The 27,096-nt window shown below is 39.5% G+C and overlaps 1 protein-coding gene across 18 annotated transcripts in view; it reads left to right on the top strand.

Moving 5' to 3' along the window:
• The window catches only part of OTUD7A (OTU deubiquitinase 7A), a 310,046-nt gene that overhangs the window by 230,284 nt on the left and 52,666 nt on the right, over nt 1-27,096 (top strand). For all 18 annotated transcript variants that reach the window (XR_005585578.1, XR_005585579.1, XM_039492114.1 and 15 more), the window contains 4 exons: nt 3,955-4,137; nt 12,313-12,531; nt 23,343-23,444; nt 25,270-25,397. Coding sequence is in view for 16 of the 18 variants with exons in the window: in XM_039492114.1 (XP_039348048.1) it covers nt 3,955-4,137; nt 12,313-12,531; nt 23,343-23,444; nt 25,270-25,397 (632 nt within the window). In the remaining 2 variants the exon portion in view is untranslated. The remainder of the gene's footprint in view (nt 1-3,954; nt 4,138-12,312; nt 12,532-23,342; nt 23,445-25,269; nt 25,398-27,096) is intronic.

Genomic DNA, 27,096 nt, shown 5'->3' with positions numbered 1-27,096 from the left:
CATTTCAAAAACCAGATTAATAGGTGGTGTAAACAAGTAACATGAGCAGCATCTGGAAACTATCCGAAAAGACTGATTTGAAATAGTTTGTTTTTATCCTCTCAATTAGAACAGCCATTCTTTTATCTGAGATGACAAAGTCGTCTTTCAAGTTTTATCAAGTGCTTTGAAGTCCACATCAACTGGTATGCATTTATTCATCAAAATCTGAACTGCAGTAGTACACTGTATACCCTAAAGAGTGGTGTTTCTAATGGAGAAAATACTGTTACACTCCTACTTCTCCAATAACTCTTCCTTTACTTTTGTGTGGAAAATCACTAAACATGCTCTTTGATCCCCTCTAATCTTTCTCCCTCACCAAGGTGACTAATGATCTCTCTCATAGGTAAGTCAAAAGTGAACTTAGATTTCAAGAATATCTACTGCCTTTGACACTACTGATCACTCTCGTTTCTCCTCTCTTTGCTCTTCCTTCAGCACCACCTTAAATTATATCTGTCTCCCATCCCCATTAGTATCCCTCAGTGTTTTGTCCTTAGTCTCCTGGCCTTATCTGCTCCTCTGGTTTCTGTTACCATCTGCATATTGATGATTTCAAAATCTAATGCCTGACCCCCAAGCTCCATTCTTCACTCTCACATCTCCACCTCTCAGGCATCTCCATTACACCCTGTTTCTCCACAAAATGGAATTCTTCCCTCTTCACCATCTCTCTTATCTACATCCATTAACAGCCTCATATATCTCCCAAGATCACAATTGCATACAGGTTTGTCTACCATCTTTTTCAAATACAACACTTTGTCATATCTTAGCAGTCAGTGTAAACCAGGTATCAAAATCTGCATCATGTCAGCTTATAACATTTAAACGTTGCTGAAGCGAGAAAGGAAAAAAAGCTGTTAGCTCTCAAATTATAAGGGTTAAGTCTCAAAGAGAATGAGGAGGATAAAACTTTACCTTACAGACAAGTTCTCTGACTCTTGTCTCTACATGAGCCCTGCTTGGTTTCTTAATTAATCCTATAGCATATTCCTCTTTAATATAATCAAAATTGATCCCTTTTTCCTTATTATCCCCATTGCAAAAATCTTTTGTCTCTTGTCTTGATATTGTAACTTCTCTGGCCTCTGTCTGTACATTACTGCTACAGTCCTTTACTGGTGTTCCAGCCAGATCACGCTTCTCACTGGATCTTTTTGCTATTTACCTGCCCCTTACTGCATTACATTCAAATTCCCGCTTCTTACCTTCAAAACTATACATAACCTCACTCTCCTCTACATCTCTTGCTCATTTTCTCCCGCATCCTCTCTCATGCTCTATATTGTCCCCAGGTTTCTCTTCCTGCCCTCCTACTTCTTCCTTTTTCTCACTTCTGGCTTTCTGCTCTTGTTCATGGGCAACAGGGAAAGTAGAACATCTATTATTGTATTTTCCTGGCAGGAAAAAGGCAGTTGAAAAGAAGAAAGTCTCTTTTAGGCCCAGGCGGTGAGAGGGGTTATTGTGTTGATTATGGTCAGTACTTTTTTCTCGATCAATCACTGCTACAGGGTGGTTTATGGAACATTATTGCAATTCCCACCAAGAGGGAGTGCAGTCACACAGCTGCCATGGGGTGGATATGTGGGAAGGATGTGTGGGAAGAATATACTTGGTGAAAGATGATTGAAAAAGCCTATGCCAGCCATTCAGGCTGGCTAATATCCTGATTCACCACTTCATTGATCTGGAGGGCCTCTTGGCATACACTCTTGGTTGAGGATTTGCCTGCATCCAGATGTCTAGGAACTGCAGGAAACAGAAAAAAATAAAACTAATGGTCTTTGCCTGTGTCAGTGCTGCTTTAAGATATCATGTTTTGCTGCTGACTGGCTGTCTCATGTGGGAAGCAGCTATGTCCAGGTGTACTGAGGAGATTTGAAAAGAAAGAAACCACTTACTTCTCTGTAACTTTTTTTTTTGAAATTCCAAGTCTGCCGTAGCACGTTTATCTGCTATATCATTTGATGGAGCCTAACTACACAATTCAGAATTACAATGCAGTGCACTTCAATCAAGTCCCAGAGACCACGCTCCGCTTTTATTGTGGCAAAACTCCCAAAGAAGGTGATTGGATTTTGTCATAGTGTAAAAGCAGACCTCCGGAGGCCTTGAGAAGAGATTATTAGGAAAATAGGCTGGCTCCTGCATTCCTTCCATATTCCTGCTAACTTCATCAGGCGTTTGGGGTATGCTAGGAATGCAGGGCTAGAATGCTGTTTGTAATGTGCAGACGTATCAACTCTCACGGATTAATCAGGAGAGACGTGATTTCTAAGTAAAATTAAGCCGGACTCATGATCTCATGAGAAAACTCTCAAATGTCAGGATTTTTTTTTTCAGCTGGGCTGCTGGGGCCCCCACTGTCAGCAAGATATGTGACCTGAGAGCACCGTAAAGGCTCAGAAACTGGAAGGGAAATAAAGAGAACCCACGTTTATTTGAAAAAAAAATCCTCATGATTTGGGGGAGGGGGGGTTGTCTGACTCATTATTTTCCAGTGGCGAGGGTTAGCAACACTGAGTGTGCTTTAAATTTCAAGAAATACAGTTGAGTGCTAAACTTTTATCTGTGTGGCAAAAACACCACTTTGGCCCCATTGGGACAGTCTTAGAAAAAAATACTTCCCCATTGTTAGGGCTTAATCTAAGTATGTTTGCTTGGCTTATGGCATGTGAAAGACACACTGCATAACTAGTCAATCTTAAGGCACGTGTAATGTATGCTGCTGGTTTTGCATGCGAGTTCTTCTTTGAATGAACAAATAAAACCCTATTCTCGGGATTGATCAAGTTTGTTTATTGTATGCTCTGCTCTGTTCCTAAAAAAAAAAGAGACAGAATTTCTGTTTAAGCAACTGGTTTTGCTCAAGTAGCTTTTGTTGCATGTATGATAATTAAAACGCTGGATGATCTTTTACATTTTTTTTTAATCCTTGTGATAGTGTGGGTAGTGAGTGTTTTTAAAATGGCTTTCCTCAAAGTAATATAGACAACAAAAGTCTGATGTAGATCTGAACAATTAAGACTGAGTGATGTTATAATTAACATTTTACTGTTGCAATTGTTTTATTAGTTGTACATCAAAGAATAGAATGATAAAAGGCAGATGTGTTCTTTTCTATGGTTAAGGATTCATTTGAATGTATGAGCAGTTCCAGTTAACAATATCAAATTAAGACAAAATAGCTTAAAGTTCATAATGATAACTCAGTCGGGGATGGGTAAGAGGCTTTTATTGGAGTTGATCCATGAAATTAAAGTTAACAAAAATTTAACAGATGTTTTAAATAAATACTGTTAGCTCTTAATTAAATCACACTCAGTGTGTGATCTTTCACTCCCTTCAGCAGAAATTGTACTAGTATACACAGCAAAATATATACAAAAACCTCCTTTAAATGTGACTTTCTTTATGACCGTAAAGTATATTGAATAAATGGACAATGCGCCATATGTGATCCAATGGATAGGTTTATATACAGAATGAGAGAGAGAGGTTGAGTAACCCTAAATGATGGTAGGCACTTTGTGGACAAGTTGCTCCCTAAGGATTATGATCTAAAGGCCTTATCCTGGAAACAAAATAATTGCAGTAAGAAGGCTGAGTGTTATTTGTAGGATCAGGCCTTAACTAGATAGACAACGTAAGCAAAAAGAGTGCAATATTCAGCAGCTGGTGAAGTGACCATATCTATCTAGGTATCTTCTGAAGTGGACATGGTTTGTTGGGTCCCCAATTATTGTTGATTTTAAAAGAAAAATATCTATTAGTTCTCTAATGTTTTATTCAGAGTTATATCCATTTTCAGTTATATGAGCCATGTCCCTAAAATGAATGGCAGTTTTGTTAGTCATATCAGACATAGCTATAATTGTTAACAGAATATTACCTTCCACCTTTTGGCAGGCAAAAACTGGGATTTGACCGCTGCTCTGAGTGACTATGAGCAGCTCCGACAGGTACACACAGCCAACCTGCCACAGGTGTTTAATGAAGGGAAGTACTACAAGCAGCAGGAAAGAGACCCATCCCAACAGGTGAACAAGACTGAACGACCAAGTCTGCAGAGACAGGATGACATTGCTCAAGGTAAATGCAGCTACTTGACCGCCTTTGTGGACAAATAGCTTTTTTGGATAATCAAAGTACATTATGCAGGTAGTAGGAACTAAATCATCTGCCACCAGATAAATTATGTCATTGTTATTAACTTTATGGAGATGCTGATGGGTTGGGCCCTGTATTGCACGTTTTTCAGTCCAGTTTATCTTTGCCCATGTTCGGTAGATTTTAAGGTGTAATTGAAGTATTCAGATTTAGGTTTTTTAGAGACAGTGTGACGTTAACTATGAGAGGAGTGGGCTAGATGAAGTTGTAGACTTTTCCCATTTCTAATTTCCCATGTGCGTGAGTCCAGAGAAAGTTCCATCATTTCGGTCATTGACTTCTTGATCATTATTACATGATAAAGGTGGCACTGGAGAAGACATCTGTTGAAGTAACTTTTGTCATGAAAATGTCTTAGTCTCTCGATTCCACCTCCATAAAAAGGTGATATTGAATTAGTATTTCAAACAAAGGAAAAAAAAAAAAAAGGAACAATTTTCAGTTATAGCAGTTGGTTTCCATTACATGATTATAAGCATTCGGATTTATTTTTCATATTCAAATTGCTTGCGCTCTCTGACTGTTGTAACAGGTTTCTTCTCATTTAATTCACCAAAGAGTTGAGGCCTACATTAAAGGTTAACCTATGGAATGCCAGCTTCTCACATTAAAAAAAAAAAAAAGTAACTAGTGACCCGGCAGGAATTTGTTGTCATGAAACCCATCTAGACCTGAGTCCTGTTAGCTGAAGATCTGCCCCTAGAAGTGCTACAGTGGTGATGCATTCATGTATGTGAGAAGCGTTGGAAAGGAAAATAATTCTTTTTTGTTTCTCAACAATTTGTCCCTGACCCCACAGGAAAAAAGACAACACAAAAAGAATGTGGTTTAAAAAAGCCTTTATTAGGTAACTGTGAGCTGTCCAGCGCAGACTATCCTTTTGTAATCCATTCCACTTGGTGGAGGGCTGCTGTCAGCCCCTACCCTTCTTTTGGGGTATTGGTTGCAGCACTGTTGCTACGACCCTATTACCCTCACTCCATATGAGGGTTAAGAGGGAAGGGAAGACATGGTTCTCTCTTCATTGTACCAGGTGTTAGAAGCCGCAACCCCATTACCCACCTTCTCTAGGAAATACCTTCTCCTAATCTGCTTCCAGTTCTGGTTTATCAGTGAACTAGACCCTTTATTGAACAAGTACCTGCACTGAGTGCCTGCCAAGTTGCAACACACTGAATTTTGCAAGCTAACTTATCCACTGGGTCCTTGGGCTACCAACAGAACACTGAAAAATCCCACCTTGCCCAGTCCACTCTGGCAGTGAGGGAAAAATTCCTTCTCAGCCCCAACAAGGTAACTAGCATGAGCCCACAACAAGGACCAAAAGCCCCAGTCCTTTTCTAATCCCAAAGAGAAGGAAGCTTTTCTTCTCAGTGCAGAATGAGCCTTTGAGCAGGGCAAAGTGCTTACAAGCCCTCCCTTGGGTACCTGGGAGCCAATAAGCTGATATTGCACCTTCTGTCCAACCAATCAGCCACAGAGGCCACCATCCCATGCCCCTCTCGAGTGCTTAATTTGTAATGAAAGTGCCAGAGCTCAGAAAATTAGGTGCCGGAGCTCAAGTACATTTTTTTACTTTAATAACTGATGCAGCAAGCCCAGAGGTGCTGGAGCTATGAACTGCCAAGCCTAGCAGTGTCAGGGATCAGCCCTTGCACAAATTAAGCACTATCCCTCTCCTCAAGCCCACAAAGAGGGGGACAGTGCAGCAATCCTTAAAGAAGGGAGAAGGGGTTTTCTTTCTCCCGCTGGCTCAGGCAAATACCCCCACACACACACTCCCTCTGAGGATGCAGGGTTGGGGAAGGGTGGCAGCATTGCTATTGCTACTCCTAATTTAAGGAGCATCATTGAAGGACTCCGGAAGCAGCCTTTCCTCAGTTGGTACCTGCTGACCAAAACAAGGCTTTGGAAGGGCATGAGGAGGGAATTGTAGGGCTTCTTTTGACTCAGTCTAAAGTGCTGGATTAATCAGAGTTAAAGAAGCAAACCTACACATAAAGGGCTAGAAGTCAATGAATTATGCCTGTTTACATCAGCTGAAGACCTGGGCCACTGTCTAAAAGTCAACGTTTTTAAATCACTTGTTTGACATTGAAATGGCCACTTCATGTTTGCTTTAAGCAGTGCCCTACTGATACAAACAAGGAAACTGGATGCCAGAGCTAGGGTGACCAGACAACAAGTGTGAAAAATCGGGAAAGGGGGTGGAGGAAATAGGAGCCTATATAAGAAAAAAAAAAACCCAAGATCGGGACTGTCCCTATAAAATCAGGACATCTGGTCACCCTAGCCAAAGCTCACAGTAACTTTGTCACTCAGTGTGTTCCTAGAGCAATTCACGTAACCTGCCCTGTACTTCAGTTCCTTCATTTACAAGTGGGAGTAGTGAATAGTGCTGGCTAAAAAGTGTAGGGAAAAAAGAAACAAAAACTTCATCTCAACATTCAGAAACTTGCTGAAGAATGTCATTTGGATTTCAGAATTAGAAAAATTTTGACCAGCTTTAGCAATAATAAACTTTTGGATGTTCTGAATGTTAATTCATTATTATTTATAAGAGAGACACAGTGGGTGAGGTAATATCTTTTATTGGACCAACTTCTGTTGGTGAGAGAGACAAGCTTTCGAGCCACACAGAGCTCTTCTTCTGGTCCATCAGCATCTGCCACTGAGGATAGACCTGAAGAAGAGCTCTATGTAAGCTTGAAAGCTTCTCTCTCACCAACAGAAGTTGGTCTGATAAAAGAGATTACCTTACCCACTGTGTGTCTGTAATATGCTGATATCGACATGGCTACAACAACACTGCATATCATATCTACAAAGTAATTTGAGTTCTCAGGATGAAAGGTAGTAGAAATGCTGTGTGATGCATCCATACATCTCCTTTTAAATAAACAGGATTTGTGTGTGCATGTCAGAGAGTGGAGTTAGGCTCACATGGTATAGTAATGTTTCTTATTTACAGAACTGTACATGTTCACTGTCTGATCACTAAGGGCCAAGTTTACAAAGATTTGGGCATCTGAGGATGCAGATAGGCACCCAATGGGATTTCCAAAGCTCCTAAGCAGGTTAGGTCCAGCTCTAATTAGGTGCCTAACTCTGATTAGATGTCCAACTCTAATCAGAGTTAGGCACCTAATTCACCTAAGTACTTTGTAAATCCACTAGGCACCAACCTGCATCTTTTGGCGCCTAAAGATCTGGCCCAAAATCACTCACTAACTAAATCCTCACAACTTCTGTGAAATAAATAGGGATACTTAGATTGAGAGGTTGGATAAGTTGCCCATGGTCACTCAATGTCTCCATGACCATAGACCTGTGCACTAAGTGGTCTGCTTCTCAAATTCTATATAGTAATTTGTGAAAACAACACCTAAGGTAATGGGAGGCATACGATAAAGCTACTAATTTTGAACAAGCACAAAAACCAGGCAGCCTAGAGAAATTACTGGTCCCAGGAATATCAACAGGAATAATGGGTGGAAACTGAACAAAGAAAAAATTATATTGGATGTCAAGGGGAATGTTCTGTCAGAGGGCTCTGCATAATTATCGAATTGTCTCCCAAAATAAATGGTAGAAGCCCTATTGCTTAAATCATTTAAAACTAGACTGAATATGTTGTAGGGGGAAGTCTTGCATTGGGGGATGACGTAGATGATCCAGCCTATGTAGGTACAGTATTTTCAAGTCACCCAGTAGGAATTCTGATTGTGGTAAATGTCCCTTGATTATACAGTTCATTCAGATTGTACAAAGCAACAGTGAATACTGAATAGTGAAACGCTATACATAAAAGTAAGAAAAAAGCTTGCATTGTACACTTTTAGGGAGTCTTTCATTTAGGAATCCATAGTACTTTTTGTATCTCAGGAATTATATTTTCTAGAGTCCATAATCCATTTTGTGTGTGTGTGTGTGTGTGTGTGTAAGATTTTGGACTATCCAAAGATAGCTTTCATAGCATCTCAGACAATACTAAACATAGGCAAAATAGGTGGCTTTTCAGCACATATCTTCACAAATTTATACGTATCAGATAACAAAGGAAGGCACTGACTGACAGCTCAGAACTATCATTGCAACACTGCATAACTAATTAAAGAGGCATTGTCAAAAGAATATTAAGTATTTTTTAAAATACTAGGCAGTATGTTCCCTAACAGTTAATGGCTTCAATATTAAAACTGAAAAGTCCATTTTAGAGCTGTTTTTCTTTTTCTTTTATTATTATTATTATACTGTTCTTTGTCATTTGTTTTTAATTGCTTATCAATGAAGACAGGACTTAGAATGTTAAGATTTAACTTCCAACATCTGTTGCTATAATATGCTAACAAACAAGATGTTCCACCAAACTTTGGGAATATTTTTTCTTAATAGTTACTGTAGCATGCTGCAGGTGAACCCAGGAACTGAACATAAGAATTGCCGTTCCAGATCAGACTAGAGGTCCATTGAGTTCAGCATCCTATTTTTGATGGTGGCCCATTCCAAGTGTTTCAGAGGAAGGTGAAGAAAACCCTATAAATGTGCTCACTGCAACTTTATGCAGTGTGTGCTTGTCTGGCTAGTTGGAAGAAAAGGTGGTGTTGTCCCTTTAAAGAATCCCCCTGCAACTAGCAGCAGAAAGGGGAAAAGTTTACCTGTACAGACTGGAGGAAGAACAGGAAAAGGCTGGATTAGGTGTGGGGAGCAGGGGAGGGTACTACCCTTCCAGCAGACCACCAGAAGGGGGAGGGGTATTTATCTCCACCAGCCCCTGCTGCAGGAGAAGCTCCCTTTCACCTATATCAGGCTGGCAGCAGCTCACAGAAATGGTGGGTTTCCTCTTCTAGGCAGACTGGAGCAAAAGCAGCAGCTCCAGATCAGCATGCAATAGGGACACATGGGAGAGGGTGCAGAGTTAGGGTACCTAGCACACAGGAGGAAGGGGAAACAGGTAGTAACAGGGGGAGGGTGCTGTGTCAGCATCCCAGAGCACAGAAGAAGGGGAACCCAGGAGCAATGACTGGCTGAAATCAGACTCATCCCAGGATCACAATAGAGGCAGAAAGAGCAGCAGAGGCAGGACTCAAATAAGTGTGACTACTTCCCTCCCTCCACCACCACACCCACAGAAGCTTTTCCTTGGGTGAGTGAACCCCTTAAGGGCCTGGGGGCTGAGGGCCTAGCTGAGCTCTAAACTCTCTTTCCACCCCCCCACCCCCCCACACACATACACAAATTCCATATGCAGGAGCATGCGTGGTGGGCAGCCTGGGAAGCATTTGGGGGAGTGGAGTAAACACAGAGCAGCAACAGCCTGAGCCAGAAGAGGAAGGGCTAGTGGCTTCTTGCAGGTGGAGGGGGGCTGGCTGTGCCCCCCATATCACAGACTAGTGAGTGGGTGTCCCCTTGAGCAGGCTGGCTGGGCTCTCCCCACCACCACCACCAAGCGGGAGCACATATTATGGGGGGTCAGTCCAGTGTGCTACTAAATGAAAGCACCTGGGTGAGTGGGGCAGGATTGCTGGCTGTGCTCATCCCCCCACAGGTGTATGGCCCCTCTTGGGGACTGGATGGGTGGGCATAATATTGTGCATTTGGCCCACAAATTCTGGGCCTCATTAGTGAGGCATCTCTGAGTTGGCATAGATGGAAGGGCACTCTACAAGAAGCGAGGGAGTTAGTCAAGGAGGGGCCATGCTCAGGGACCTGCTGATGCCCCTTGTACACTCTTTGGTAGGCTGGGAGCAGGCCCTGGATGTGATTATTGTTCACATTGGTGAAAATAATTTGGGAAGGTGTAAGGGGGTTGTCTTGATAAGAGGGATTTGGGGCAGATCCAAGATTTTTCCGGGGGTGGGTGTGGCAACTATTTGGTCTGACATGTTACAGCGCAGGGTGTGTCAGGGAGCAGTGAAGCCTCCAGGGGTAGTGTTAGGACCAAGAGATATACAAATAAGGAGGTGGCTAAATTCATACATACCCAAGGAGGGTTGGTAATTTCACATCTAGACATATCTTACTTGGCAAGCAAGTTATTCAGAGGATGGGGTACACCTATCCGACTGGGAAATGAGGTTATTTTTGTCTGATATTAAGGAAGGAATCAGTGAATGTGTGGAGCCTGGTTGCAGGGTTAGGGGGTTGGGGGGAGTTCACAGCCAAATAAAATTGCTGGCACCGCCTTGTGGCAGATGTTCAGGGCAGATTTTCATTATGGAAGGGATATGGATATTGGATAAAGTGGATTGGAAAAGGAGGTAAAATAAAGCATCCCTTAAGGGAGCTGAGGAAACAGGGGGTTGGGGCTCCTATGTCTGTTTTAGCAGGGAGCCAACAACCCCCTCCTTTTCTAGCTCCCTTAAATCTCTTATGCGATGGCTGGGACCAGGTTGAGGATTATGTGGAAAGGATTAAGGAAACAATGATGACCTTCACTGTACAATTTATTGCCAGGTACACCCATATATTTTAAGTGAATAAAGTTGCATCTAAATAAACCACATCCGTTGCCTGCTGTGTTTCTTCTGCCATGGCCAGACAATGGACCTGCCTTTTAAGGAGTTTCTTCCTAAAGCCAAACAGTCAGCATTGACTTTTGCTGAAGTACAACAACTTAAAATAATTTAAAAAGTTTATCTGATGCAACTGTGGATATACTTGTTATCCATATATCCATGTCTAGTCTTTTATTTTAATGCTACCAAGCTCTGGGTCTCCATTATGTTTTATGGCTGTTAGTTCCACAGATGGCCTCTGTTCTGTTTTTAAAAATAGCCTTTTATCAGTTTTATCAAATAACTCCTTGTGCATGTATTGGGAGAGGTAAATTAGTGCATGATACTGACCTTCTCTTATCCAGTCATCATTTTCTAAAACCCTCTCAGATCCCTTCTTGCTCATTTCCTCTTTAAACCCTCTCCGCCTTTTCAATGTCTTCTCATACAGAAGGTTTTCCATGCCTCTAATCTTTTTTTCCTCCCACCGTGTTTTTGGACTTGTTCTATTTCTGTCTTTTTGGAGATAAGGTTACTGGAACTGAACACAGTGTTCCTGGTGAGGGTGTGTCATCTAACTATAATATTGGCATTATAATATTGTCAGTAGTGCTTTATAGCCCACTCTTTGTAAATCCCTATGTTTTGTTTGCCTTGCTGACCTCTCCTCTGTACGTTGAGTAGATGTTTTCACTGTTCTGTCACATCAGTAGCTGGCCCTTTCCTAACACTAGCAACGTGTTTGAGTACTTAAAATTATTTTTTTCAGTGCGCATTAGCTTGCACTTGACTACATTGAATTTCAATAAGAATTTATAGCAAAATAGGACAAAGGGTCCCATAGGAGTTTGTTTTGTTTTTGTTTTTTGTGGTTTTGGTTTTTTATAAAATAAGGTTCTCCCCTAATATAGGCTTGAAATATTCTTCATTCTTTGTGAACTGCCTGTTATTTCTAGGATCAGGGCATATAAAGCGAACAGAATAATGATGTTGAGATTACTTCTGAAAAGACTTTTGAGATTAAAGCAGAATATGGTATGTTTGATGTTTGGAGTGATGCGAGATGATAGTTGTGGGCTAAATTTCATTTGATCCATAACAAGTTAACCAAACGTAGGGGTTTAAAATATATAATAGTTATGATCTGTCACAATCACTAGTATATATTTCTTAAAATAAATCCTTGGGAATACAATTCTCCAAAACCCAATTCTACAGAAACACTTCTCTTTCACCATTCATTATTTTAAAAGTTAATCTGTCCAGTCAGAGCCACATTCATCTGTGATGTGCACAATGTCAGGGCAGGAACCATGTGTTCTTTTATGTTTAACAGTGCCCAGCAAACTGGTAATAAATAACAATAATAATGAATACTAAGTCCTCAAATGAAGGAAATGGAGGTGCATTTGGAATGAGTTCATTTGTTGACAAAATACCATCATAGGAAAGACGGAGAGGCATTCCTCCTGGTCTCACTTGTCAATTGTACCACCGCCTTCCAATTGCCAATTGTTAGACTAAAGAAGTATTGTCATAAAATCATGACTCTTTTTGTAATGTTCTTACTTTCCTCAATCTGTCTTGGGTTCCTCCACAGAAAAACGACTCTCCAGAGGTATTTCTCATGCCAGCTCAGCCATAGTCTCCCTTGCTCGATCACATGTAGCAAATGAATGCAGCAATGAACAGTTTCCTTTGGAGATGCCTATATACACATTCCAGCTACCAGATCTTAGCGTGTATAGTGAAGATTTCAGAAGCTTCATTGAACGTGACTTAATCGAACAGGCAACAATGGTTGCTTTGGAACAAGCAGGTGAGTGAGTGCGCTGGGTGTCAGCGTGATCTGACACTTGATTTAATATTCTTCGATCACACTTCATTATTGCAGCTGGGCCATCTTGCACCAGAAAGAAATGTGAGTGAGCAAAAACAAACACCATGTTCTTTGGAACATCGCATGCAGTTCCCTGCTCCGTCTCTAAGTCTCTGCAGTAATTAGTGGCAGATTGGTTTAATAAATAGGGAGACTGAGGTAGAAAAGAGGGGAGGAGGAAGAGGAGGGAAAGGAGAATGAGACTGATCAGGTGGAAGGTAAGGGGAGAGAATATTGTAACCCATTGAATGCCATCAGTCAGTAGAGTTTGGGATCATTTATAGCACTATCCTTGTGGCTCAGTTTCCCCGTCTATAAAATGGGGATAATGATGTTTATTTGCTTTGTGAAGTGCTTTAAGCTATAAAGATGAAATGAAGCATAAAATAGTGGGATATTTATGAATTTTATATATATATATATAGTAATATTAGTTAAGCCCATATTAAATCTACATTTAAAAGTTGCATGTGAAATTGAATTTAAAACTAGCAAAAAATGTTTAAGAACATTTCATTGTAAATGATATTTAATGAATGAGAGACTCTGAGATAGAAGTTAGATAGCAACCTCCTGTTGAGAGACAGCCAGGGTTTCAATCCTGGCTCTGCTGATGACATTTGGAGGTTGCCATAATTTGAGAGACCATGGGCATAGCTGCAAACTCCAAGGAGCCCCAAAGACCACGCTCCTTGTATGAGCTCCCTGCATCTCCTGCTTCAAATGCCCAGTCCCCCCAGCACCTTGTGTCATTCTTAAACTCTAATGAGCTTCCAAGTAAATTGCTTCACTAGCCACAGTAAGAGAAGTGCTTGCTCAAGTGTACTCCTTCTGCATTGGCATAAATAGACCATCAGTTTCACTCATTGTAGCTATGTCTCTTATCCTTCCTTAATCTTACATCAAAACCTTTACATTTTTAAACACATTTTGTCAGTTGGGTTGGATTTGCCCCAGAATTTAAAGGGCATTGTATCAGAAACGGGTAGTGGAACGTTTTTTTCTTCTTCCTCCCCTACGCTGAAAATTCTGTCATGCTTGATTTGCTTACATCGCAGTTTTACAGGGTGATGTACCTGGTGTCATGTCAGTTAAAAAATGTGTGGTAAGCCATCTGTTAAAATATAGAGTTAATTGATTCTATAACGTGTGCACTAGAAGAAAATTACTTCTGAAAATCAAGAGAAATTACATGTAATAAAGCCTTGACCTTAAGAAAACCTCGAATCTGCATTGAGCAGTACTGTCTTCTGCTGATACAGCACCTTTTGCATAACATAGTTAACATTTTCCCCAATACAACATTTTTTTATAATGGATCTATTTGCAATGACTTATTTTAAAATGCTATATTTTCAGTTAATACACAGTTATTGGCTAGAAATGGAGTGAGCTGGAAGCCCAAATCCAAATAGTACAGGGGCGTGGGGTGTATAAAATCCAGACCCAAACGTGGATCTAAATTTCACAATTACAGATGACCAAGTAATGAGCAAAACCCTGAATATGAAAACCACTGAACTTTGGACGAGGAATGTTGAAATCCAGACCTGAATTTTGCAGCTCAGGCCCATGAATAGTTGTAACTAAAACTTAGAGAAAGTAGAGATGGACAACCATTACAGTAGAATAAAACCGATTCAAATTGTTGACCAAGAGTCAAACTGAATCCAAACTAAAACTTTTTTGTGAAGTTCAAAAGTATTTAACACGTATTTTTCTTTTTCTTTTTCCTCATATCTCTGCACCCCTCTGGGTTTGGGCCAATCACAGAATTAAAAGTTCCAGTTCAATTTTTATTCAAGGGAATATTTGTGAATAATTCTTTGAGTTATTTCCCCAGCTCTAGTCAACCATAAAATCACATCACTGTAATTAGAAGCTTCCATATGGTGCAAAATAGCAGCCGTACTAAAGACAGAGTTGCATTTCACTCATTGCATTCAGTACGTTGGCTCAGTTAGTTGTTCATGACACACATGGTATTTATTGGCTGCAAGAAAACAAATGATCTTAGAATATGCTCATCCTTTTCCACAGCTCCATTTTTATACCTCTTTTTAAGTTAATATAGAAATTAATTATGATTAGACTGATGATTAAAACTATGTGCTACAACTTAATACAAGGGGCAAACAATAGAGGAATAAACAGTGATTTCTAGATGGACTGTTAGGGTTTTATGAATTTTTCTGTAGCTGTAGGAAATGTTTAACAAATTACCTGCTCTTCTATGGAAGTTGTCAGAATTCTCTCTGTTTTCAATAAATGGTTATCTTTAGTATTATAATTCAATATCTATGGTTTCCTGACAGCTTAAGCTTCATTGTGATCAAAGTACATAATTGTCCTCCTGGGTTTTTAAGTTCCAGAATAGTAATTATTTCCCTCGTTGCCATGGTGAGAGGTAAACAACAGACCCTCAAGAAACAAACAAATCATTCATAGGAAGCTTTAAAAGTTCAGGCCAGTCATTTTGTGATAATACCTAAGGCAAGGTCACAATCCTGTACAGAGTACCCGCAGAGGCACCCCGGCACCTTCATAGTTCTCAGTGCGCAATCAGGGCCACATTTGGTTCATATCTACCATTTGTGCAGGGGCATAATGAGATTTAATGACATGATTAAGCTTCCACGTCTCGTGAGACATCTATATTGTAGTGGGTCTTTGAGCCTTTCTTCATGATTAATTCATGAAAGTACATCTTGAAATTTGGTCTTATTTTATGAGACAAGTTTATATATTTTTCATGGACTGACTATAACATTGTCTAATAAGGAATCTAAACCTTGAAAAGCAGCATTTCATAACTGCTGTGGAAAAAATTTTTAAATCTCTAATTTTAATTTTAATTTATGACTGGTTTGGACTTGTAAGTCAGCCATGAAAGTCATTTGAAAAAATATACCTCAAGTAAATAATATACTGTGGGTTTTTTAATAAACACATTAATCTGATGAATGAAGCATGAAATGAGTACATCTGAACTGGTTCTATAATATTTAATTTAAACTTTGACTCAGATTTTAAATTCATGTAATGAATGTTTAATAAATATACACAATTTTATAGAAATATAAGTAGCATCCATAGCATCTAAGTACAATACATTGAAAACTACTGCAAGAGGAGGCCAGATCCTCAGTCCTACCACACTGTCTTTGCCCAACTCTGATGATATAAAGGGCCCATAAAATCATTTCTATTTGCCACTTGAGAAATACCCAATTATGTAGAGCCACCACTGCTGCTTTGCACTATAATCATCTGCTTTACAAATTATATGATGATCTATTGTTGGATGTACATTTGTGCATTTTCTTTGCTGTTACAGTTAGTAGGTAAGAGAAGGGGAAGAGTAAGCGTGGGATTATCATCCAGTCAGTAGCAGCACTCAGAATTTTTGCCATAAGTCCTTCATGTGAATGAACAACATTAAATGGTTAAATAGCCTGCTTCCCTAGCTGAGTGTGGGTTGATTTCTAAGTACCAACTACCAGGGGAAGGGCAGGGCAAGCAATATAAACTGGCTCCATCCACCATCAACTTCGTAACCCACCCAGTTCCATAGGCTTCCCATATAAAAGCAGAAAACACCATGGTCAAACTCTCACAGTGTTTCTTAGGCACTTTGTTTTAATTACTGTTTCTCTCTGAAAACCAAATTGAGACCCAGTGTAGGTTTATAAGTCTGATCACAAAGTATAAAACCCTACATGGGGAACAGAAATTTGATGATGTAGCAAAACTCCTGCTGACCTCAGTGATGTAGCACCAGGCCCTCCAGGAGAGAAATAGATAAGGCCAATACTCCCTACTACAGATTAGTGCTATTCTGCCATACTAGAATGAGCTTTCCACTGTTCACATCATTACTTTCTAAACCCCACTCTCAGACAGAACTCCTTCCTTAAATCTTCATGAGACTTTAGGATTTCCTCGTCTACACTGCAAAAATAGACCCACAGCAGCTAGTCGCAAAGACCAGATCAGCTGACTTGGGCTTGCGCTGTGGGGCTCAATATAGCAATGTAGTAGTTTAGGCTTGGGTTGGAACCCAGACTCCAAGACCCTCCTCCTCTCGCCAAGTTTCAGAGCCAGGGCTCCAGACTGAACCCAGATGTGTACACTGCTAATATTAGCCCTATAGTGCAAGTCCGAGTCAGTTGACCCTGGCTCTAAGACCCATTGCTGCAGAGGGGTTTCTGCAGTGTAGATGTACCCTAGATACAAAGGTTGACATTGTTCTCCTATGTCTTATTAACTCAATTATTGTGTATAGGTAACTGCAGAATCGTATTTCACAAGTTTGGTGACAATTCATGCTCGTATGTTTGAGCGCAGGTCTAGTGCTTCATATTAAACAGTGGCTATGTTATGTTCCATTATCATTAAAAGAAATGGGATTTCTATCCTGAATTGCAGAAAAGTAAATCTGCAAACAGTGTGGAAAATAACCCTGGAATATTTTTTTTTTGTTGCAGTCTTGAGTGCAAACCTCCAATGGCTGACAGTTTGGATAACAACAGCACTGTTTTCCAAATGTGGACTAAATGATAGGAATCAGATTACACAACAAATGGAAGATTTTTCACATACAAACATACACAGATACATACATGTGTGTGTCCGTCTACCTGTGTCTTTCTCTATACCTAGGTCCCTTCCCTATTGGAGTAGGAGAGAATTGCTACAAAAACCCCAACAATTCTTGTTATTGTTTCCGGGACCGTTATTAGGCTGGGACTGAGACAGTGAAATGAGGAAGGGAGTTACTATGGCGATGGGCTAGAGAAAGCCAAAGATCGATAGGCAGGATAGTTAAGATTAATGTTTTTTTAACTGAACAGAGCAAAATCTTTTATTACTTTGCTTCAGTATAACCAAGTATAACAACAATTTTAAACCCTATGCAGGCCAAGATATCAGTATGCCTAAACTTTAATAACTCTTAAGTGCTGAGGCCTGTGTTTTCTGTAAAGAGCCTAGCACAGTTACTTTGGCCTGGATTGCAGTGTTCATATCCCAAGAGTAAAGCCCAAGGAATTCTGAAACTTGGTCCTTTGAAGCAGTTGCTAAAAGTTAGGCTTCATTAAGCCAAAAATATAATTGTCTTTTGGAAATGCTACAATCTTTTACTTTTCTGGGAGCAGATTTATGCAGAAGAGTATGCAGGGAGAAAAGCAAAACCCATTCATAATTCTGGGAGATCTGCATTCATTTCCTGAGTACCAGGCTAGAAATGCATACTTGCATAATTTAATTCTAATATGAATGACACAGTGATGGACAGTGCTGTAATTTCTTAAAAAAACTGATGTCTTAATTTTGTGAGACTATATTAAAAAAAAAAAAAGCCGAAAAGCAGTATATGACAACTCACAAGTCAAAGTTATATGTAGCCGTTTGATCAAGCAGATCCTACTGCCTCATTTTATTTTTTTAACATTTTTGTTTTCATTTGCATTCTGGTTGCTGGATTCTCTAACTGTCTGTAGCGCTTATGCACCATGCCAAAAGAGAAACACTTAATTTAATTGTGCAGTTTTACGTGTTCCTTCATGCATGGTCCAATGCTGCACTTCAAGGACATAAGTAAATGATGAATAGCCTCTCAGGCACTGCTAGAGTGTGGATTTCATATCACCTAAAATAAAGGAGAGAACTCCTATATGAAAGTCCTTTCTCTGAAGGACACAATGTATCTATGGATATACAGCATGATCACAGTGCTGTGTCTGAAAAATACAACAGGTCACTTAATGATTAATACTAGACTCTGGAAAGCTATCTTTTATTTTGTTTACATCAGTATTATAGGTAAATATTTATAATCAGGAAGAACCAAATCTAAAAACTTTTAGATGCACATAGAATACACAATTACATTTCAAAACCTATAGCTTTACAAACTGTAGAAGTATGTAGTGGTGGTGAGCCATGTTGGTCCTAGGATGTTAGAGAGACTAGGTGGATGAGGTAATGTCTTTTATTGGACCAACGGTTGGCTCTCTAACACGCTGGGACCAATATGGGTACAACAATACTGCATACTTCTATAGCTTTTAAAGCTGTATGTTTTGTTATTACCTCACCCACCTTGTCTCTCTAAGTGGTAGAAGTGACTGATGCAGAATGGCTTTGCTGAAATTTGGATCCAACATGCCAGCTGTTAAGGAGTGCTCCTAGCACATTGCATGACCCATCTGCTAATTCTTAAGGGACTAAGTAGTTCCCCGCTGATTTAAAGAGCTTGTAGTGTACACATTTTAGAATAACTATAGAATTATGAAAGGAAGACAGTGATTGTTTGATCAAGTCCTGACTCTGCAGGTCTCTGCTCTAACTGTACAAGTAGAGAATTATCATATTAATCCACTGTTACAAAAAATATTTCCCAAAGTTACCCAATCCCAGCTGCTTAAAAGTCTCCAGACTATGAATTGTAATTGTCTTTTGTTTTTTCCTGTGTATGAAGTTGTTCCCTCATTGTGTGTGTATTTTAAATTGAACCACTCACCTCATCATATTTTAGAATAATGTATATTTTTATTCATGACAGAGTTTAAATTGGCATTGGCTTCTACTGTCACAAAAATGAAAAGCATATACATATACAATAGGCAACATGACCAAATATATTTAGGAGCAGAGCATCATCATCCTTCAAAATTCATAGCTGATTTGCATCCATCAGGAAATCAGATTTCCCACTTCAGACTATCCTATTTTTTCTGATTTCAGCATGTAGAGATTTAAATGATAAGAAATGGCACTTTTCAGGTCAGTTGTGCTGCAATAACAGAACTAATAGTAGGATGGGAAAGACTCATTCTACAAAGTATGAGCAGAGAAGGAGAGGTGATAATGCTTGAACGTAGCTAGTCTTAACGTGTCCCTCTCTGCAGCCAATGGTGCAACGGGCATTTTGGAAAGGGGTGTGTTGGAGGTAAGAAGGAAAGTGGCCAAAGCACACTCAGACTATCTCTGGCCCGTGTGTTCTCAGGGGTCAGCTGGTACAAGTTAGGACAGTCCCCAAACAACTTGTTATTGCTTCTCCTCTATTTCCCCTTTACTCAGCTGCCTAGGATAGCTGTATGGGGAAGAGGTACTTAGCTAGCCACTCCTCTAGGCTCTAGGGTGACCAGATATCCCGATTGTATAGGGACAGGCCCAATATTTGGGGCTTTTTCTTATATAGCTCCCAATTATCCCCCATCCCGATTTTTCACACTTACTATCTGGTCACCCTACTAGGCTCAGGCAGAGGCAGTCAGTTCTTGTCTCTCTCTCCTTTGGGTGCCTACTGCCCAGCAAAGAATCAGGAAACAGAGCAGCCAGAATAGCCTTAGGTTATAACTTGGGATTGCTTTTCAATTCATAGTCAAATATACTTTTTTTTTCTTAACACAGACAGCTTTGAGGGTTACAAGTGGTTGCTGGGCCACATCTTGGCCACCCCTGTAATCCATATGATAAAATTTCAGGAATGTCACTCTGTGTGTCACTCTGAAGTCTACAATATCTGTAGAGTCACCTGATCTGGTCCACGGGCCCTGGGCTTAACTTGTCCACAGGGACCACCTACCCTGTGACAGTTAGTGTCCAAGATAAAGTTTTAAATGTGTCATGAAATGAGCAACGGTCCTGTAAAGCTGCTACTGAGCTCTCTATCAAGTCGTGTTTACTCTCAAGGAGTTAGTTTCCAAAAGAGCATTAGAGGTATTAGTTTAATTTTTGCTATTGCGCGTCATCAGATAGCAGTTGCTTTTTAAGCAGAACTATTCAGCGGTGCTTTGTACCTTTAAAAAATAAATAATAAAAAGTCAGAGGCAAAAGAGGTAGGATTCCAGAGGCAGGATGACCATAGTGGCTGGCTACAAGCATAAGTGCTGGAACTAAGGGTGTGGGGGTGTTGCTGCTCCCCCTGGCTTGAGGTGGTTTCCTTGTAGACAGGGTTTACAGTTTGGTTCAGTAGCTCTCAGCACCCCCATTGTACAAATTGTTCCAGCCCCCCCGGCTACAAGTGAGACAAGTGTGCCACTACCACAGCATTTAGCTGTCCCTCTCAGAAGATGTGTCCCACTGTGAAGATTTGAGAAAGGGGGAGCTGAACATACATCTAAAACATCTATTATAAAACCAATAAACTGTGAAGGAGCAAGTGGTGGCATCGGGTGGTGTCTGAATGGAAGACAAACTGAATATATTACAACAGAGAGACAGAGAAGTCTTGCAAAAACAGAAATAAACCAGTTTGGAAGATATCCATTTCCATATGGGACTTCGCTTAAGCTGCTTTTCTAACTCCCTCCCCCCAAATCCATGTAACTGGTAGATTAATGTAATGGTTAGGTTGAAAGAATAGCAGTGCAGTGGTTTCTATTAAAGGCCACATGAAGCAGGCCTCTGTATTGCCAATATAATCCAATGCAGATGTGTCAATATTTTATAAACCACAGACTTGTTAATATCAACTGAAAAATCATGGTAGCCACAAGCTGGCTGAAAAGCAAGAGATCACCTCGTGCTCCTAGAAGGAATGGCTTTCGATGGATGGGAATGACTATCGATCTACAGAGATGTGCTCTTATGGTAATCAAATGCCCCTAGATCTACTGTAAACATTTATGAACACCAAGCTTTAGTGGTTTCCTGGTCTGTGTTGAAGTGCAATTGAACCGTCCTTTAAGAAATGCATAGGTCTTGTATGTTTTAGGAGTTTGTAAGTCTACTTGAAGTGCTTTAACTTGTCACTGTTGTATTAGTACCAAAAATATGCTGTACAAGGCAGGTGACAGGTTGTTATTTCACAGCCCATAGAAACAGGAGTTGCTAAAAACAATAACTCGTTATTTCCAATTTTATCTCTCCCAAAGCTATCCCGTGGCTCTTTAAATTAAGCTATTCAAATGCGTATTTAATTTTGAAAAGACTGGTTTGGGTTATTAAGCATGTACCAACTGGATATTGAATTCATGTAGGATTACCAAGTTCATTTAGTAATCAATCTACAGTACATTTATTGCATATTGTACAGTAACTCTTAATCCTGAATGATGGTTTTAATTGAAATTTAATGACAGTTATGGTCTGATAATGAAATAATTGATTATTAGAGACACTTTTATCGATGCTCACCAAAACTATTGTATGTGGTATTTGTATGCTTCTACTACTGCAAGCAAGCTTCAGTATATTTATTTGTAATAATAAGCATTAACAGGCAATAACAGTCTGATTACATGATACCAAATCTGTATTTGAGAGCCTTAATTTTAAAAACATTGCCAGCTATCCTAATACTATAGATATTTTTCATCTTCTCTTGCAAAAGGATTGTGTGTATGTAGTATTTTTAAATAAAGTTATTTTAAAATAGCTATACACTGTTATAACATACAAAAATAGTGGTGTGGGAAAATCACGCCACTGATTTGTGCAAAATAATTTCCTTATCCAAAGTACTGCTTATCTCATCAGTATCATTTCTAAAAGGAGGAGAGGATAAAGCCAGGAAAAGATATAAGTATATGTTTGTTGATTGATCAGCCACCAACTGCTGACTTCATTATATACGGTATTTAACTGCAATTTTCACAACTGACAGCCTTTCAAAAAGGATGTGGGGAAATGCACAAACTATTAGTAATCACCTGCCCCATAGTGTTTTACAATAACTATTTCTGATCCCTTTGTTTACATAAAGAACATAAAGGTTCCCATTTAAATGCAAAAGAAATAATATCTGAAAACATGCTCCACCCAGCTGGCACAAACAAATCTGTGAGCCAGGAATTCTGAGTTGCTAGTCTTGGCTTTGACTCTCTCTCTCTCTCTCTCTCTCTCTCTCTCTGCTTTAATTAGGTCACTTAAGAGCAAATTTTCAAATTTAAGCAGGTCTCTAAAGATGCAGGTGGGTGCCTAGTGGGATTTTCAAAAGTGCTTGAGCAGGTGCCTAACCTGCTTGGGTGCTTTTAAAAATCACATTAGGAGCTGATGTATATTTAAGTGCCTAAATACCTTGGACAATATGGCCCTTAACATCTCTGTATCTCATTTTCACAATCTGCAAAATCTACCTCATAGGGTATTGCAGGGATAAACTAGTTCATATTTGTAAAAGGTGAAAAGCTAAATAAAAATATTGACCGTGGGCTGGACTCTGCTCTCTCTTACAATCATTCTACATTGGTATAACTACTGATTTTAATTGACTTATCCTGATTTGCATTAGTGTGAGAGAGAGGATAATCAGGCCTGAAAACATTCCACTAATTCATTCTCCAGTATTTAGTCAGAAGTAAAAACAGAACCTTTGTATATTGGATCTGACTTACCTAGGATACATGCTTTGTCTGAATAACACAAATGGAATGCTTTTGTCTTATTAGATGTTTTTTGTAATGATGTAGTCTGTCTTCTGTTTATATAGTGCCAATGATCATTAAATTAAACATAGTATTCGAGAATAGCATAAAAAAATTAATCCAAAGTACTCTTGCTGTTTTTCGTTTCAGCCTTGGGTATATTTGGAGAATGTTTTCAATGTCATTTCCCCACCATCTCTTCCTATCACAACTTCTTCAACTTCTGGTTTTGCGAGTAGTGTTACATGGGGGAGGATGGACTTGCAATGGGCTCTGAAAACCTCCAGAGTTATCCATCATCCCTATATCCTCCTACTTACGTGTGTTCAAGCTGCCTTAACACATACTCTCCTGTTTTAATAGACACTTTCTTTTCAGGTCGACTGAACTGGTGGTCCACAGTGTGTACAAGTTGCAAACGTCTTCTTCCATTGGCTACAACAGGTGATGGAAACTGCCTCTTACATGCTGCCTCATTAGGTAAGGGAAAGTCTGGATTAGCTGCTTCTGCTACATAAAACCTTTTCTTGAAGGTTTGCTACTTTCCTCTATTTCCATCAAAGGTTTTTGGGTGCAAAGGCCTTTTGCTACAAGGGTGCCTCTTTGGGTACATCCACTCTGCAAAGAAAACCCTGCAGCAGCTAGTCTCAGAGTCTAGGTCAACTGACTTGGGCTCACAGTGTGGGGCTAAAAATAGCAGTATAGACGTCCCGCTTGGGCTGAAGCCCGGACTCTGAAATCCAGCAAGTAGGGAGGGTCTCTTTTTAGCCCCATCGTAGGAGGCCCCCAACCCGAGTCAGTTGACCTGGACTCTTGAGACTCTCTCACTGTTGTTTTTTTTCCCTTTGTTTCTGGAGGGGGGTTTTGCAGTGTAAACATACCTTTATATAAGGCTGCTACACTCTATTCTTCAGCTTCTCCCTGAAGCAGTGTATCTATCTATACAGCTTGCATGATGAAGGTAGAAGTTTTCAGCTTGCTTTCTAAGATGGAGTTGAAACAGGAAGATAAACCCTAGCCTCTAAGCTAGTGTACATTTTCTATAACGGGCCTGATCCTGCAGTCCTGGTGCAGGCAAAACTCCTGTTGGCTTCAGTGGGATTTTGGCTGCATCATAAACATAGGTTCAAGCCTATAATCCTCTGATGTTTGTTAAACGTGCATCCTACTATCATTAAGAATACAAATGCAAATATTTTTGGTGTGTCCAGGCTTTGGGAAGGATAATTGTATGGGTGAGAGAGAGATTAAGGTAAATTACACTCTTTCCTATGTATTTACCATTGATTCAAAGCCACTGCAAAGTTTTGTACAAAGGGTACCAAAAGAAAGCCCTGTGACTACATACTTGGAAGTGTAATATGCTGTTTATTTCCTAATAATCACTTTTGTGCTGAAATATTGCACCAGTAAGACTCCAAAAAGTAACCTTTCTCTTAAAAGCATGGTTATTTTGTAATCATTTTGCGTCATTTTGTTTTTGAAACATAAAGTAAGAAATAACAAGAAAACAGATTTGAATACTCTCAAAGTATCTTTTATAAATAGTGTTGTTTATCCAATTCATCTCAGCTACAAGGGATTGTAAATTATTTACAGCAATTGATCAGGGCATTTTGACTTGCACACTTTGGAACAAAAATATTTAATGCCAATGGCTGGCAGTATAATAAATTAAACATAGCTGCCTACGGGTGCTTGTCATGGTGAGATCTCTGACTCTCTTTTATTATAGGTTACTATTCTCACATACATGAAGGCGTATTTTTTTTATCTTAAAAGTTTGGAAGCCCGTGGCTGCTTGTATTTTTATGCTTCCAGTAGTCATGAGTGTCTGTCTCTTTACTGGGACTTAGATACCAATGGACATGTATCATCTCTGCTGTATGACAGTGCAAGCCTGTGGGTGTCTGTGTTTGAGATAGCCACAAGTGCCTGTCGTTATCCTTAGCACTCTGATGCCTGCACATTCAATGAACTCTGGAGCTAAAATGAAGACCCGTGCATTGAATGTTCATTTCCTTATAGCAACGTTGAAGTCATTAAAAACAAAACAACTCAAAGCCATAGTCAATTCTTAACCAGACTTTAAACTTTGCTAGAATTCAGCATTATTCTTCATTAGCCTATTTATGCTGACAGTTTTCATTAGGAAAGCTTGAAAGTAATGAATAGGAATCATTAGCTAGTAAGAAGATTTATAATGTGCACTGCTTTTTTTTTTAATGTTATTTATGTTTCATGCAACTGATTGTTTCTATTTCATAACTGGATCTCTGTTACTCGGTGCATTTTTGCGCTCTAGGGATGTGGGGATTTCATGACAGGGACCTTGTGTTACGTAAAGCACTCTACACCATGATGAGAAGTGGAGCTGAAAGGGAAGCACTGAAGAGAAGATGGAGATGGCAACAGACACAACAGAATAAAGAGGTCTGTGTGGCCTAGAGAGTTTAAACCATTGTGTGGCTGATATCATTTAGGGCAACATTTTTATTCCTACCTCTGAGGTTCTATGAAAAAGCTTTTGCTCTTACTGAATTTCTTGTGACACGTATTTCTGCATGAAAATCAGGCATGAAAAAGCAGATGACTGTTTACACCCACAAGGTTTACATATGCATAACTTTACACCTACAAAATCTAGGGCTGGTTTGGGGCTACCTGAATATTTGGGGCTCCAAATTTAAATATATTATTTATAGAGGTGTTAAATGATTTAAAAATAATCACAATTAATTGTAAAAGCAACAAAGAATCGTGTGGCACCTTATAGACTAACAGACGTTCTGCAGCATGAGCTTTCGTGGGTGAATACCCACTTCTTCAGATGCACTTCAGATGCACTTCTTCAGTCTTGCACTTCTTCAGTCTTGCATCTGAAGAAGTGGGTATTCACCCACGAAAGCTCATGCTGCAGAACGTCTGTTAGTCTATAAGGTGCCACACGATTCTTTGTTGCTTTTACAGATCCAGACTAACACGGCTACCCCTCTGATAATTAATTGTAAGATTTAAAAAAAAATTTTTTACATAACTGCACTCAAAAACAAAACAATGTAAAACTTGAGAACCTACAAATCAAAGAATGAAGGGACATATGAATGTTTAGCGCATCTGGCACATAAATAATCAGCTACAACAGTGCCATGCAAACGCCTGTTCTCACTTTCAGGTAACATAAATAAGAAGCAGGCAGCATTATCTCCCATAAATGTAAACAAACTTGTTTGTCTTATTATTAACTGAACAAAAAATAGGACTGAGTGGACTTATAAGAGAGAAATTGAAAAATACTAGTTCTTTTGTTTCTTTTTTACAGTGCAAATATTTGTAATAAAAAATAATAATATAAAGTGAGCACTATACACTTTGTATTTTGTGTTGTAATTGAAACCAATATATTTGAAAATGTAGAAAAACATCAAAAAATATTTATAATAAATTTAAATTGGTATTCTGTTTTTTATTGTTTAACAGTGCAATTAAAACTGTGATTAATTGTGATGATTTTTGTAATCTAGTTAATTTGTTTTGCGTTAATCTCATTCATTAACTATGATTAATTGACAGCCCTAATTATCTACCAAAAATTACATTACAAAAAAATGAAGACTGTAGATTAATTCATGAAAGAAAAGAAAATGTCAGTTAAGGACCAAATCTCTATGCTGAGAAAATTGACCAGATTTTGAAATATGTATTTTAACTGTAATCCTCAAGTAGCCTAAAATTAGACACTTCACTTTTTCCCCAAAAAAATTTCATATCCAAATATGTGCTGGAAGAAGCTATGTTTGAGAGCAAAGCCTTCCCCCATTGGTATGGAGGACCAGCCTGCTGCAGATCCTCTAGCAATGGGGCCAGATATCTGGAGACCTCACATTGGCTCCACTATTGCAGAGGGTAGGGGTGATCAGCAGTGGAGTTTGCCAAGGAAAGAGTAGGGCCTGTGTTTTCTGCAACTATGCAGATCCACCAGCTGTTTTGCATTCATACCCGTGCAGCAGAGGCACAGAAACCACAGGGGCTATTGCAGTCTCATGCAGTGGTTGCTGTTGAGCAGCTCCGCTGATGATATTTTATCACCTTCCAAAGTTCCCATGGAGCCGTTTCACACCCAGTGCTCAAA

The sequence above is a fragment of the Mauremys reevesii genome, linkage group 10 (assembly GCF_016161935.1).
Source record: "Mauremys reevesii isolate NIE-2019 linkage group 10, ASM1616193v1, whole genome shotgun sequence".
In the NCBI taxonomy this organism is placed as follows: Eukaryota; Metazoa; Chordata; order Testudines; family Geoemydidae; genus Mauremys; species Mauremys reevesii.
Note: the sequence above shows the minus strand (reverse complement) of the source record. Positions and strands in the feature narration are given on the sequence as shown.